The sequence below is a fragment of the Chenopodium album genome, chromosome 8 (genome assembly GCF_948465745.1).
Source record: "Chenopodium album chromosome 8, dcCheAlbu1.1, whole genome shotgun sequence".
Lineage (NCBI taxonomy): Eukaryota > Viridiplantae > Streptophyta > Magnoliopsida > Caryophyllales > Amaranthaceae > Chenopodium > Chenopodium album.
In genome coordinates this window covers 8,810,312-8,824,887 of record NC_137841.1, presented here as the reverse complement: position 1 = coordinate 8,824,887, position 14,576 = coordinate 8,810,312, and the positions used below count along the sequence as shown (strand labels likewise).

The following is a 14,576-nucleotide window of genomic DNA, read 5'->3' as shown; positions in this document are numbered from 1 at the left end:
AACCCACACCACCAACCACCAGCAACCCACAACAACCACGCCCACCAACCACGCCTACCAACCCACACAACCAACCACCAGCAACCCCCACCAACCACGCCCACCAACCCACACCAACACTGATCCCAAAACCTACCCTAACCACCAGCAACTCCGATCCCAAAACCATCCACACCAATCATGCCCAGCAACACACACCACGCCTAGCAACCCACCACCTCCGTACCCGCTGCCACCAACTCTGCTGCCACAGACAAACCCAAATCCAACTCAAACACAACCAAACTGGAAAAAACAATTAAATCTAACAAATACCTTAATTATTAACACTGGCTTCAAATTTCACTTCAAATAGGCTAAAAAGGCCAAATTTGACCATGAAAACACTAGATCTAGAGTTTTCATGGCTGAATTTGGCCTTAAAAACCTCTAAATTGTTTTTCGGTGACAGAGTACGAGGAGCTTCACGACAACCACGGGCTAGGTTGGACCGTTGGAGCTTCAAGGAAGTCGACGATGATCTGGGTTGGAGAAGGAAGTAGACGACGATCGTTGCAGCAGGAAGTCGGTGCTTCAAGGATGAGAAAATGGAGGAGAGGAGATAGAAGAGAGAGAAAAAAAATTATAGTTGGTCGTACGGTGCGGCCAGCCGCATATAAAACTTTGTGATAGAGGATATTATCCAGCCAATAAATGATATCATAAACACAATCATAATTAATATTATATAACCAATTAATTGAGGATATCATCCAACCATGATATCATATAACCAACAGAGGATATTATCCAGCCAATGAAGGATATGTACAACTTGTTTGATGATATATATAATTTGTTTGATGATATGTATAACAATGGTGGAGCCTCCATTGAAGTGCTCATACTAAAGGTTATGGGTATAACATAACTTGCTTATTTCTCAACCAAAATACATGCATATGTTATCAAAATGCTCACAATCCAACATATAATCATATAGGACAACGAATTTCAATAATTATTGTAGGCGTCGTTCAAAGTGCGCCTACGTTAAAGTATGTGGTGAATATGCTTGACACTCATAGGAAGTGGGAATTGACATAATACGATTAGGGACAAGGAACGTAGGGATCCGCCAACAAGTTTTTAAGGAACTTGTAAACCGTTCACGGATCATAAAAGGCAACCACGATAAGGGACAACGATAGACAACAACGATTGACCCGTGAAGGTTACACCTCATTCAGAATCCATGAGATTACTAATTCTATATGGTCCGGAACCACGAAAGGAGGATCGGGGATGATGGTAAGAAGTGAGTCATGGAGTCACATTCGCCCGTATTGGCCTCTACTCGATTCTTATAGTGAAAAATGATTCCTGCGATCCCAAAGGCATACAAACAAAATATTCAATTTGCTCCAAACTATTATTAAGCTAAATTGGTTTAATATTAATGCAACACATTATTCTAAAATATTAGTGATCACTTGATTTAATAACAAGATTAAAAGGAACCTAAACCGGTTGTCCAAATTATCTTATTAGGCGTGATTTTCAATTACACATTCCCTTTAAACATGCAATATGGTGATCATAAATAATAATAGAGTAAACATTAATATTGGAAGCAATTTAACAATAATAGTGTTAGTCAAATCAAATATAAAATTAACCTAATCATGATACTAGCAATATTAAAATAAAATAAGAGTGATTAAATTAATTAATTACTCACATTCTGCGCGTTCCTTTAAATTGCTACATCATGAATAAATTGTTTGTAACTTCAATAGAAAATATAAATCAAATGAAAATTAAATTAAATAAATGTAGATTTGATTTGGTCCAAACCCTCAGTTATTTGTACCTTTCACGCCTTGGTTTAAGGACGTAACCTCGGGTTAAGTATGGACTCCTTGGAGTGCTTAAGGAAATAATGGTGTAATTAGGAATATAGGTTTGAGGCTTAGAATATGAGAGAAAGAGAAGAGAATGATTTTTGGTGTAAAAGAGAGAAGGATTTGATGTCCCGAACTGCAGAAATGAGGGGGGTATTTATAGGGAAAATGAGTAGAGGGAACACGCGGAACCCTAAAAAGATAAAATCCCTAAAAAATAACATCGCGACACGGCAAAGAGCACCGTGACACGGTGGACAACTGGAGTGACGCGGGAAAAATTTGACCTACGGAAGTGAAAACGCGTAAAGGGTTTACGCGGAAAAGACACGAGAAAATTCCGTGACACGGCACACGTACCGTGACACGGCAGTGCCCACCATGGCATGGTATAGTACACCGTGTCACGGTATGGTAAAACGCAAAAATTACACGGATAAAGCACCGTGAGACGGTGAGAAATACCGTGTCACGGCAGCAGGTACCGTGCCACGGTGGAGTTTGACGTAAAAAATCTTCGAAAATGGCACTGTGACACGATGTACAGTACCGTGACACGGTGCCTGGAACCGTCAGACGAGGCATAATCCCGTGACACGGTGCTTTTGCACTGTGCGCGGTGATTCCAGTTTTTTACTTGTTTTTAAAATATCATAACTTTTGATCTGTAACTCGAAATAAGACATATAATACATCATTGGAAAGCTTATCAAGTATAATTTCCAAGACAATTAAAATCAAGTCAAAATAATTTGTATATTTTACGATAAGACCGTTTTAGTGGAAGGGTGTCGGTTTTGGGCCGAGTTTAGTGTTTTGCTCATATCTTTTTCGTTATAACTCGGAATTGGGCTTATGATATATGGTTGGAAAGCTTATTTCAAAAACCATCCATCAAAATAATAATTGGATCAAAATTATTTATCCATAAAATCAGTTCAGCTCTGTTTTGCGATGTGGACACGAAAAGTGGAAAATAGGTTATGGTTTAGGGAAATGACCTAGGAAATGGATTGGTTTATGAAATGTATTGGATAGAACATGGATTTAAGCACTCCAAAGATTAAATACTCAACCCGACCAACAATGGCGGTGAAAGGTGTTCATCATCGGGTTTGGTTTTGGGGAGACATTTTAAGGTGTCTACAATTATACATCACATTAGAAAACCCTAATTTGATTTTTAGGCATTTTCTAAAAAATTCGAAAATCTCAAGTTTTCTCTCTCTTTCGCCATGGATGACCTCGCTCCTCTCCTTTGCCGTAACCACCACCAATTTTTCATCGGATGAAAACTTATTTTTCATCGCAAGATGATGACGATGATCCGATACGTTCTCGAGTTTTGACTGACGAAATATTAGGTGCCCACCCAATACTTTGTGTATAATTTTTATTTATGTTAAATATTTCGTAGTTTATAAGGACATAACATATTTAGTTCATCAAAAACTTTTGTATGCCCCCGATTTACAATAATTTTATTGTACATCGAACATTTTGCGAAATGTGACCCTTTTTTTGTACAAAAGTGACCCTTTTTCTTTTACAAAAGTGACCCATATTTCACAAAAGTGACCCTTTTTTTTTCACAAAAGTGATCCCTTTTTTTTCACAAAAGTGATTTTTTTCACAAAAGTGACCCCTTTTTTCACAAAAGTGATCCTTTTTTTTTTCACAAAAGTGATCCTTTTTTTTTTTCACAAAAGTGACCCTTTTTTTCACAAAAGTGACCATTTTTTTCATAAAAGTAATTAAGCTACATATGCAAAACAGAGTACTCCGTATCAAAATCAACAAAAATAAACACAAAATTAGCATTAGTCATGGAAAAACACAACAATCCCAGTCAAACAAATCAATTAGAGAGAGAAAGATCATCATCTTCAGTTCCATGCATCGTCATCGTCATCATCAATCAACTCACGTTCATCTCCACTAAATCAAATTCAAACTTTTCATTCTTCCAAATTTTCAGCAAAAATGAATCTAATTCAATAAATTTCACAAAGATTTTCAAATTCAGCAAATAAGTTATCATTTATAAAAAAAAAAAAATTGCTATACCTAGACGATGGAGCAGATGTGGAATCGTCGCCATTATCGTCGGAAGAAGAAGATGTAGAAAGATTAATCAAGACGTTCGTTCGTTTGTTGGTTGTCATTGCAGATATTATAGCATTATAAAGAGAGAAAGAGAGGGGAATAGAGCGGAATGAATGGAAGATGAAGAAAGTTTTTAGTGCGAGCAAACCGATTTACAATAATGATAATGTATATCGGATTTTAATAAATTTTTGTGTTTAGTTCATAGCATCAAAAACATTGAACCTAAGACAATGTCGAATAAAATTTCTCAAAAAGATGCCAAATAATTAAGTCAAGATAATGATGATGATAAAAGTATATAAATAAATCAATAAACCCTATTCAAATTTGCTCATCTAGCTCAACAGTCAACACTACTAAACAATACGAATTATATTAAAATTGAAATAACAGCCATATACATTATTAGCACATATGTGGTACTAGTTTTATTGTTAATACTACCAATTACATGTTTTTTTTGGTGTTTAGAGAGCCACAATGACGAGTTGATGAGAATCGATCTCATAACTACCTGTAATCGAGAGGGGCTCTAACCACCTTGAGCTAATCCCTCACTCTCATCAATTATGTTTAATTAGTTATGCGTTAAAGATGAATAATTTTAAAATGAGCTAATATAACATTTACCTCAAAACAAAAGTTATACTACATAATAATTTAATTTGATTATAACTAAGGTTTATAATTAATTGCAAAATACATATGACAACATGAGATATCACTTAATAACAAGTACGTACTAAATCCCCTTCTCCCCAACATCATGGTTTTTTTTCATACATTATTCGTCATTCTTAGCCTTATTCTCATTAGCATTTTCTTCTTGTTCCTCCTTCCCTTCTTCCTTAGCCTCTATTTTTGCTTTCATCTCCTTCTCCTTTTTTTCCTCCTCTTCCTTCTTCAATTGATCATCCAATTTCGCCTTTTCCAAAGCTTTCACCAAATTTCCTAAACAAACATCAACATCCAACTCAAGAGACTTGGGCATCAAATTCTCAGCAACATCAGCAGGGTTCATCTTCGTCTCCTCTAACAAGCCCTTTATAGTATCAAACAAACGATGCGACTTAACATCTAGATAATTATTCGCAAGCACCTTAAACGACTCAAAACAACAATACGAAAGCTCAATATGAACATCCATTCGCCCCCTTCGAATAAGTGCTTGATCAAGCTTCTCAAAATGATTAGTAGTAAATATAATTAGCCTCTCTTCTCCAATAGCAGACCAAATTCCATCAATAAAATTCAACAACCCTGAAAGAGTTACCTCACTTTTTTTGCTTTCTCCTTCATCTTTCATCTTCTTCTTAACCTTCTCCTTATCATCTTCTCCTTCATCATCCTTCTTCTCATTCTTTGTCGTTGATCTTTCTCCAGTAAGATCAAGAGAACAATCAATATCTTCAATCACAATTATCGACTTCCCTGAAGTCTCAATGAGTAGCTGCCTTAACGTAGTATTGTCTTTAACCGCGGTTAGCTCAAGGTCATAAATGTCATACTCCAACAAGTTAGCAATGGCTACAATCATGGTTGATTTGCCAGTGCCAGGAGGTCCATACAAGAGATAACCGCGCTTCCATGGCTTTCCGATTTTGTTATAGTAATCCTTAGCACTTCTAAAGCGAAGGAGGTCATTTTTGATGGCATTTTTCTTGGTCTCTTCCATACCTAGGGTTTCGAAAGAAGCCGGATGCTTGAACTCAACATGGCTCCATAAGCTTCCTCTACTATAGTATGATCCACTTTTTTCTTTTACGTTGGTGAACAATTTTCTTTGCCTGTTCTTTATTGTGATTGCTTTGCCTTCGTCTAAAATGTAATTCAAGTATGTTTCAGTGACAAACTTTCTGTTACTTCCATGGAATGTAAGTTGATAATGCCTGTTACAAGGATAATAAACCAAAATATTGGCATTAGTTAGGTTTTTTTTTGTATTCTAATTTCCAAAAAGGAGTTTCTCTTTGCCTGATTTTACAATTATACAATATTGATTTCTGGTTGTTTTATTATTATTATTATTATTATTATTATTATTATTATTACTAAATTAAACCCCTTGTCACGCCTAGGTTTTACAAAATTTTGTAACAACTTGTAATGTTAATTCAAAGTCTATAAAAAAAAATCCTCAAATTTTTATATGAAATTGAAAAAAGTTGAATCTAAGGGCCTGTTTCCATTTACTAAACTGAGCTGAACTGAATTGATTGGAGCTGAACTGAATTGAAATGATTGGAGCTGAAATGAAATGAAATGAATATTTTATGAGAGAATGAAATGAGGAGCTGAGCTGAACTGAACTGATTGGAGCTGAATTGATTGGAGTTTAATTGAACTGAATTGAAATTAAGTAAATGTGAACAGGCCCTAAATTTATATTCAAAACTGAGTCCCGAATCCGAATTAGCCTAAAGGATGAACCGGATGTAAACCCAAAAAAGATATGAAAAATATGTGAATAATTTTTTTTAGGAAGTGAATTACAATTATGTATGATTTGTTGATATTTTTTTTTAGGAAGTCAATCACAATTATATACAAAAATAAATAGCTTTTTTTTACAAGGTGAATTTTTTTTTTTTTTTTTAAAAAAAAGAAAAATAAAAGTTTTGGAGGGAAAAAACCGTACCAGAAAATGACACGTGTCATTCCTGCTGTCTGTTTTAATATTATATATTGATATTGATTGATTCTATGCTTATTGAGACCAAAAAATGTAGTAATATGATTATAACAAAATGGATGTGACTGTTATTTTCAGATGGAGCATGTGACTTTTTTTTTTTTTTTTTTTTTTTTTAATGAAATTCTCTTTACGACTCCTTAACTGGTCCGCCTGGTCGTAATAGACTCAACACTCAACTGTGCTGACGATGAATCAAATACAGAGATTGGCCATTTGGCCGGTGTATGTGGACGTTGGAGACTATGACCTCTATAATACTATGACTTATATTATATAGTTGTATATGTCAATATGGTGCCATTTAATAGATTAATGCACAAATGCACACCAATGACATCAATTTTTTGTGGTTCCTTTTATTGTTATGAAGAATTTCATTGTTCTTTATGCACAAGGTCAAGTGATAAATCAACAAAAATAATTCTAATTAATTTCAATACAATTTTTTTTTTTTTTTTTTAATTCCAGGTATGTAAGAAAACGACAAGTTTACCACATTAAAAATCAAGGGAAGTGATAAGCTCTGAAAAATCTACATATATTTTTTTTTAGCGTTTAATTCAACTTATAATGAGTTTATCAACCTACCGATCTATATATCTGTAATATTTATGATTCTGTAATCTATCAAACAACTTCTCCATAAACTCCATATATTACTGCTAAAATGGATAGTAGTCAGTGATACATGACAACATTTTATTTAAAAAAAAATAAATAAATAATCCTCCAAAACTACATATTAGCTAAACTTGAAGTTATATACAAGGAAGCTAATTTAAGCTTCTCAAATTATAGGCTATGATATCAAAAACCTAATATAAATCTAACTCTAATCCTCAATTATTTTGGGTGTCTTTGATAAACTTTTTTTTTTCTGGTGTTTAAGGAACCATAAGAGCAGATGATGAGAATCGATCCCAAAATTTTGATACACCTTTGGTCCCTTAGGTTTATTATTTATTTATTTTTTTTCCTTTACATTCACTCTCAAATTGAGATACACTTATAGGGAAAAAAAAATTCCACTAATTAAATTACAAACTAAAAAGCATTAAGATTAAAAAAATAATAATAATTAAAAAACAATAGATTTTGAAGCAATGTACCTTTTTTCATCCATTCCAGGGTAGAAAGTAATGGTTTGAGACTTAGCAAAACTCTTATGGCTAGTCCACCATACCTTAACACCTTGATAGACATCGGTCACCTCCTCGTTATCAGCTAATCCAAGCACTAACGCCTTACCATCCTTAACAAAATTACCCTTTAATCCCCTCGCTTTATCCGAAGTCTTTTCACTAAGGTAAGTTTGTATGGTTATGTAAGCCTCACTCCGACTAAACCTTTCCCCGGTATATTCTTCAAAGGTTATATGAAGATACGGAGAGAAAAACCTTACTATTCTCTCCGTGTATCGGTACATAAACGAACGGATCGAATCACGCCATTGATGAGGGAGGTATTGCTCGTACATGGCCTTTACGAACATCATTGTTGCTAGAAATGACCCAAATTGCATGAACATATCGTTTGTGTTCATCATCATCTTTTTTTTTTCTTCTTCTTCTTCTTCTTTAGAATATTCTAAAGTGATTTTTGTTTTTCTTTTTGGAGGTTTTTTTTTTTTTTTTTTTTTTTTTTTTTTTTTTTTTTTTTTTTTCTTTGCTTATTAATTCAAACTTTTTTGATTTAGTATGGTTCATGATCATGGCTATTTATATTGTAGTAATGCTACGAGAAAACGACGACTTATTAAGCGTAGGTAGGTCTTGGGGTTATAATATATTAATATTGAAAGTTTTCATTCTTTTTCTCTGTTTTGTCTTTCATGTTGAACTTTCAATGTTTATATAATTTTATGTAGAGATTTTATTATTGGTGTAAGATTTTATTTTGTTTAGGTAAACTTTTGTAGGTTATATATTTTGGCGAAGAACATCAAAACAAGTTAAAGCATTTGTTTCACAAATATTTTACATTTTACCGATTGGATGTTGGTGTAGTAGTGATAGGGACTACACTTGGTAGGAAGGTCCTGTGTTCAGACTCTCGCAACAACAATTGAAAGGGAATTGGAACTTAACCAACTAGAATTGATCTCGAATCCGGATTAGCCCAAAGGGTGAATCGAGTGGAACGCAATAAAAACAAATATTTTACATTATTCAACTATGCCATAACTTTGTCGTTTTCTGCACTAAATTATCACAAATCCTTATACAGTAAATAAATTTAGGAAGGTAAATATCAACTTGGCAAAGGTAATTAGATAACCCGCCCTAATAAGGAATAATATTTGATTGAGTTAATTGTATTTTAAAAAGATAATTACATGGTATTTATAGAATTATATGGCCAACATGATATTATATTATAGCACTGTCCTAGAAGAGAATCAACTCTAATTAATTGAGAGGATATATATTACTCCCTCCGTTTGTTTCATGATGTTAGAGCATTGCCATCAATGAGGAAAATTTTCCTCATGAGCAAAAATGTTGAGCAAAAATGATGAATTTGGTACTACAACAATGAGGAAAAAAAAATTTGCTTATGAGGAAGTCCAAAAATGCTCATAGGATGAGGAAATCTGATGATGAATAGTGTATAGTGGGCCCCACAAAAATTACTAATCGCAGCTTTTTTTTTTGCTGAGCCCACCCCCAAAACGACGCGTTTTGGGAAGCTGAAAGAACAAGCTTCCATCAAAACGCGTCGTTTTGATGGTTGCTCAGGAAAAAAAAATATATAATTGCAGCCGCTGACAGGGCGCGTCAGCAGCGCCAATGAATGGCTGACACGCGTCCTGTCAGCATTTCTTACCCAATCAGAAAATTCCTACCGTTTTAAAACGGTCACATATCTAAACGGCTATTTTCGTTTAGATATAATTAAAAAAAAAAAAAAAAATTCACAAACGGTCTTAAAATTTTTTTCCCTACAAATAGACATCTATTTTGACATATTTGACAAACTTTTAAAAAGCACAAATTTTTTCTTTTGCTAATTTTCTCCCAAATCTACTTACATCTAAATATTATTTTCTTATATAAATTTGAGAAAGGCTATAATTTAAAAAAAAAAAATCCCATAATTTTGTTTCGTTGTTTTAATTATAATTTCGGAGCAGTTTTGTTGTCAAGTAATTATTATTGTTGTTTATTTAAAAACAAAATTTTAATTTCTATTGTTAAGTTAATAAAGGGTTTTTTTTTGTGTTCCTAAGTAATTTGTTTTTTTTAATTAGTCTAATATTTAATTAATACGTTATCGTTTATTTAATTTTTTATTGTAATTCCGGAGGTTTTTTTTTTTTTTAAATAAAGTAATTATTATTGTTGTTATTTTAACATACAATCTAATGGATCCCAACAACCCTAATTACTATCATCTTTCTCAACATTTTTCTGATTTAGGAGAAGATTTCATCACTAATCCCAATTTTCAACTATTCCTAGGAAGATTAGGCAACCCGTCTTTGCAAAATTCTGATCACCAACAAACACCTCCACAAATTCCTAATCAAAACAGTTACTATGAACAACAAACTCCTCCCGTTACTGTAGGGAGCAACTCTGAGTATGATGAGAGCCAAGAAGAAGCTGTTCCGGAGACACCTCAATACCCTCCACCACCTCCTAGAATACCGACCAACCAACCACTAGCTAAAGCAAGTCGCATTTGGTCAGTTGCTGAAGATGAAGCTCTAATTGGGTTATACCTGAAAATAAGTGGAGACGCGCTTGTTGGTACGAACCAAAAAGCATCTCACCTTTGGCGAAAAGTATGTGACGCTTATAATGCAGCTCAAGCAGAGAAGCCGCATATACTACCGCCAAGACCTTTGAAGAGTTTAGAGACACATTGGCGAAGAATGGCAGCTGATTTGCTTCAGTGGACTAGTTGCTATGAGGAAGCGGGTAAACTTCCAGAAAGTGGAAGTGGTTACAACGAAGCTGATCGAATTAAAAATGCATCAAAGTTGTTTTATATCTCCACTAATCCACAACATAATTTTGCTTTTCCCCACGCAGTGGAAATGGTTAATCAAGACCCGAAGTGGAGGACAAAGCTTAGATGGGGTCTGTCGAAAGAGGAAAGAAAGGCTTGTGGTGCTGATGACGAAGAAAATAGTAGTGGAAGTGGGAAGAGGTCTAGGGCTGAGGGTGAGAGTGACGTTCGAACTGATGGATTTTCGTCGGGAGGTCTACGACGACCTGATGGTGTTAAAAAAACGAAATCTCAGCGTAAGGGCAAAGCAGTGGCTTCCGAGAGTGCATTTCTGAGTATCGGTGAACAGATGAGGGCGTGTACTGAGGTTAGAGAACGAGAAGCAAATCTACGACAACAAAGGTTGGAACTTGATAGGGAAAAGGAAAAGAGGAAGCAAAAACAAGTTGAATTAGCAGAGAAGAAGATGAATTTTGATATGCTGCAACTGTATTTGAGTAAGACAACACCACTCACTGCTGCTGAAGAGGCGCACAAGGAAGAGTTAATTGAACTAGTTTACGGGCGAAGACTCGTGTAGGTTTTTAAGTATTGTGATTATATATTTGTAATGAGCTAAGTATGTACTGAAGTTTATTTGTTTTAAGCAATGACTAGTCGTAATCAGTTGTTTGTTTTGGGTTGCATTGAAAAGTCACTTGTCTCATTTATGTCAATCCCCTTTTAATGTATTTTCAGTAGTCATTGAAAAGTAGACAAGTCTCATTGAATTGTCACTCGTGTCTTTTTGGATTGATAGTAGTCATGTGAACTTTGTGTCATTGAATTGTCACTCGTGTCAGTAATTGAATTGTCGCTCTAGTTTATGACCACACATTGAGTCCATGGTTTATAAATACCACTGAAACAATCACCCACAAACACACCAAAATATAATAAACCCTCCAAAAATTCTTTCTTATCCCACATACAAAATGTTTTCCATTAGCTCAACATCAAGCTCATCTGATTCTGATCAATATGCGGAATTTGATCAATTAGTTGATGACTTTTTCACTACTCAGCTACCAACTATGTTGCCTAACCAAACACAACCCCAACCCATAACCGAAATTGATCGTGTTCCAGAGCCTAGAGGCGATACAGATAAGAGAGATAGGGAAAAGGGGCATGTACAGTTGTTTAATGATTATTTTGCAAGTAACTCAGTATACAACGAAAAACAGTTTCGCCGTAGATTTCGAATGCAACGACCTTTGTTTTGTAGGATTATGAACAAGGTCGTTGAAGGAGATCAATTCTTCCAACAACGTAGGAATGCAGCTGGCAGACTTGGGTTATCTCCGTTACAGAAATGCACCGCAGCAATTAGGATGTTGGCATATGGGACCGCCCCGGATGCCGTGGATGAATACTTACGCATTGGTAACACTACCGCTCGGAATGCATTGCAACACTTTTGCCAAGGGGTTATCACCCATTTTGAAGCTGATTACCTTAGAAGTCCCACGGACGAAGATTTAAGGAGAGTCTTGTATCAAAATGAAATGCGTGGCTTTCCCGGTATGATATATAGGTAGCATTGATTGCATGCATTGGGAGTGGAAGAATTGTCCTATGGCATGGAAAGCGGAATACGCAGGCCGAAGTAAAAATGCTACCCTTATTCTGGAAGCCGTGGCAGATCAAGATTTATGGATTTGGCATGCCTTCTTTGGAATCCCTGGAGCTTGTAATGATCTTAATGTCCTCTATCGGTCTCCGGTGTTTGATGATGTTTTGCATGGCCGGGCACCTCCAATTAATTTTTCTGTGAACGGCCATGAATACAACTTGGGCTATTATTTAGCAGACGACATTTACCCTAAATGGCCTACTTTCATTCAAGGTATAACTCTACCTCAACTTCAGAAGGATAAATTATTTGCTGATAAACAAGCCGCTGCTCGGAAGGACGTTGAACGAGCGTTTGGGGTACTACAGGCCAGGTTCGCCATACTACGACAACCGGCACTTGCCTTTAACGAAGACATTTTGTGCGATATTATGAAAGCTTGTATCATTATGCACAACATGATTGTCGAAGATGAACGACACAACTATACTCGGGCCGAAGTTTTGAGAAAGTACTACGAACAAGATCGGCCACAACACAACAGTGCAACAACAAGTGTCACGGTGAACAACAACGAGCCTTTTGAATTCAATGTTGGCCGACCGCCTAACGTTGATTTTGACACGTATGTTCAGAGAAGAATGACCTTACGTGATAGAGACACTCATGTTTCTTTAAAGGCGGATTTAGTGGAACACATTTGGCAAAAATATGGTTCTACTAATGAGTAAAAAAATCAAATATCGTACAATGTTCGAATTCAGTAAGCGTAATTTTAATAATGTAAGGTTATTAAATATTAAAGTTTGTAGAATAGTTTATAATAATTGTACGACAATATATTATTTTAGTATGTAGAATAGTTAACGATTGTACGTTATTTTTCGTTCTATATTATTATCCAAAAAAATTCGGTTTTATTACTACGGAATTTTTTTTTCAGGTTTTATTTTTATGCACGTTAAATTAGAAATTTATATTTTAAATTCATTAAAATAATTTGATTACTAAACCTAAATCGTAATATTTACACTTAATTATACAAAAATCAACAAATATATGGTGATGTGTAAGAGAGATAAAAGTAAGTGGAGTATTGGAATAAGTAGGAGAGAGAAAGGTGAGGAAATTTTTTTTGATCATTGATGGGGTAAAATTTCCTCACCAATTTTCCTCATGAAATAAAGGAGAGAGAAAGTGGGTAGAGAGAGAATGAGGAAATTATTTTTTCCTCATTGTTGTGCATGCTCTTAGTCCCATATGGAATCAATCACATAAAATAAGAAAACAAATATATTTGGAATCTAACATTAAAGTACAACATATTTCATAATTAGTTTACCTTATTTAACATTTTTTATTTTTCATTAGGAAAGCACGTGTTATAATTGCATAATTTAAGGTAAAAATTTCTTTAATTAAAGTCATGTCATCAGTCCATAATCAATTAATTAAAAAAAAATCAAGTTATAAATGAAATATATTCAATATGGGTATATCTTTCTGAAACGCCCAAAATAATATATGGGACTAACATTATGAAACGGAGGGAGTAACATATACTGATGGTAATATATATATTAACGGCAATATGTTTGATTATTGCCGACTGATTGAAGACGTGATATTTGGAATATCAATTATCTTTAATATATACCCAACATTACCTTGATTGTAAAAATAATCTTACTCGACCCAAAATTGACTCAATCCCAGACACATTCATCGATAATCATTTATAGTTGATTTTTTTTAGAAGGGTTATAGTTGAAATTAAGGGTCTGTTCACATTTACTGAGCTGAACTAAAATGATTGGAGCTGAACTGAACTGAACTAAACTAAACTAAACTGAGCTGAAATGAATATTTTATGAGAGAAGGAAATTAGGAGTTGAATTGAATTGATTGGAGCTGAAGTGAACTGAAATTATATAAATGTGAACAGGCCTTAAGGGTGTGTTCTATTCCCCTAATTTTTACTTATCTAACTTTAATTGATCTTATCTAAATTTATTAGCTCTTATTAGAGCTTATTTTAGTTATAAACTAGATAAAGCTCGTGCGATGCACGGTTTGTTTGATTTTTTTTTTAAATAATGTTTTTTTTTTTTGTATTTATGAGCCTAAAATTTGTTATATATTTAGATAAAATTCCTAATATTAAAAGATAATATATAATATTTAATTAATTTAAACTTAAAAATCTCATTCGCCAATTTTGCTTACATGACATTTAAATTATTTAATTCTAAAAGAAATTAATAATCTCTTATTTAATTGGCTACTAATAAGATTTATAATCCTACATGGCGCTGAGAAA

General features: G+C 34.2%; 1 protein-coding gene across 1 annotated transcript; it reads right to left on the bottom strand.

The window, feature by feature from the left end:
• Positions 1–4,594: 4,594 nt before the first annotated feature.
• LOC145641695 (AAA-ATPase At3g28580-like) lies at positions 4,595–8,365 on the bottom strand. Its single transcript, XM_081692611.1, has 2 exons — positions 7,797–8,365; positions 4,595–5,881 (listed from the first exon to the last, which is right to left on the bottom strand). Exons 1-2 carry the CDS (start codon positions 8,234–8,236, stop codon positions 4,777–4,779), a joined length of 1,545 nt encoding a protein of 514 aa, XP_081548737.1. The 5' UTR covers positions 8,237–8,365; the 3' UTR covers positions 4,595–4,776.
• Positions 8,366–14,576: the final 6,211 nt, after the last annotated feature.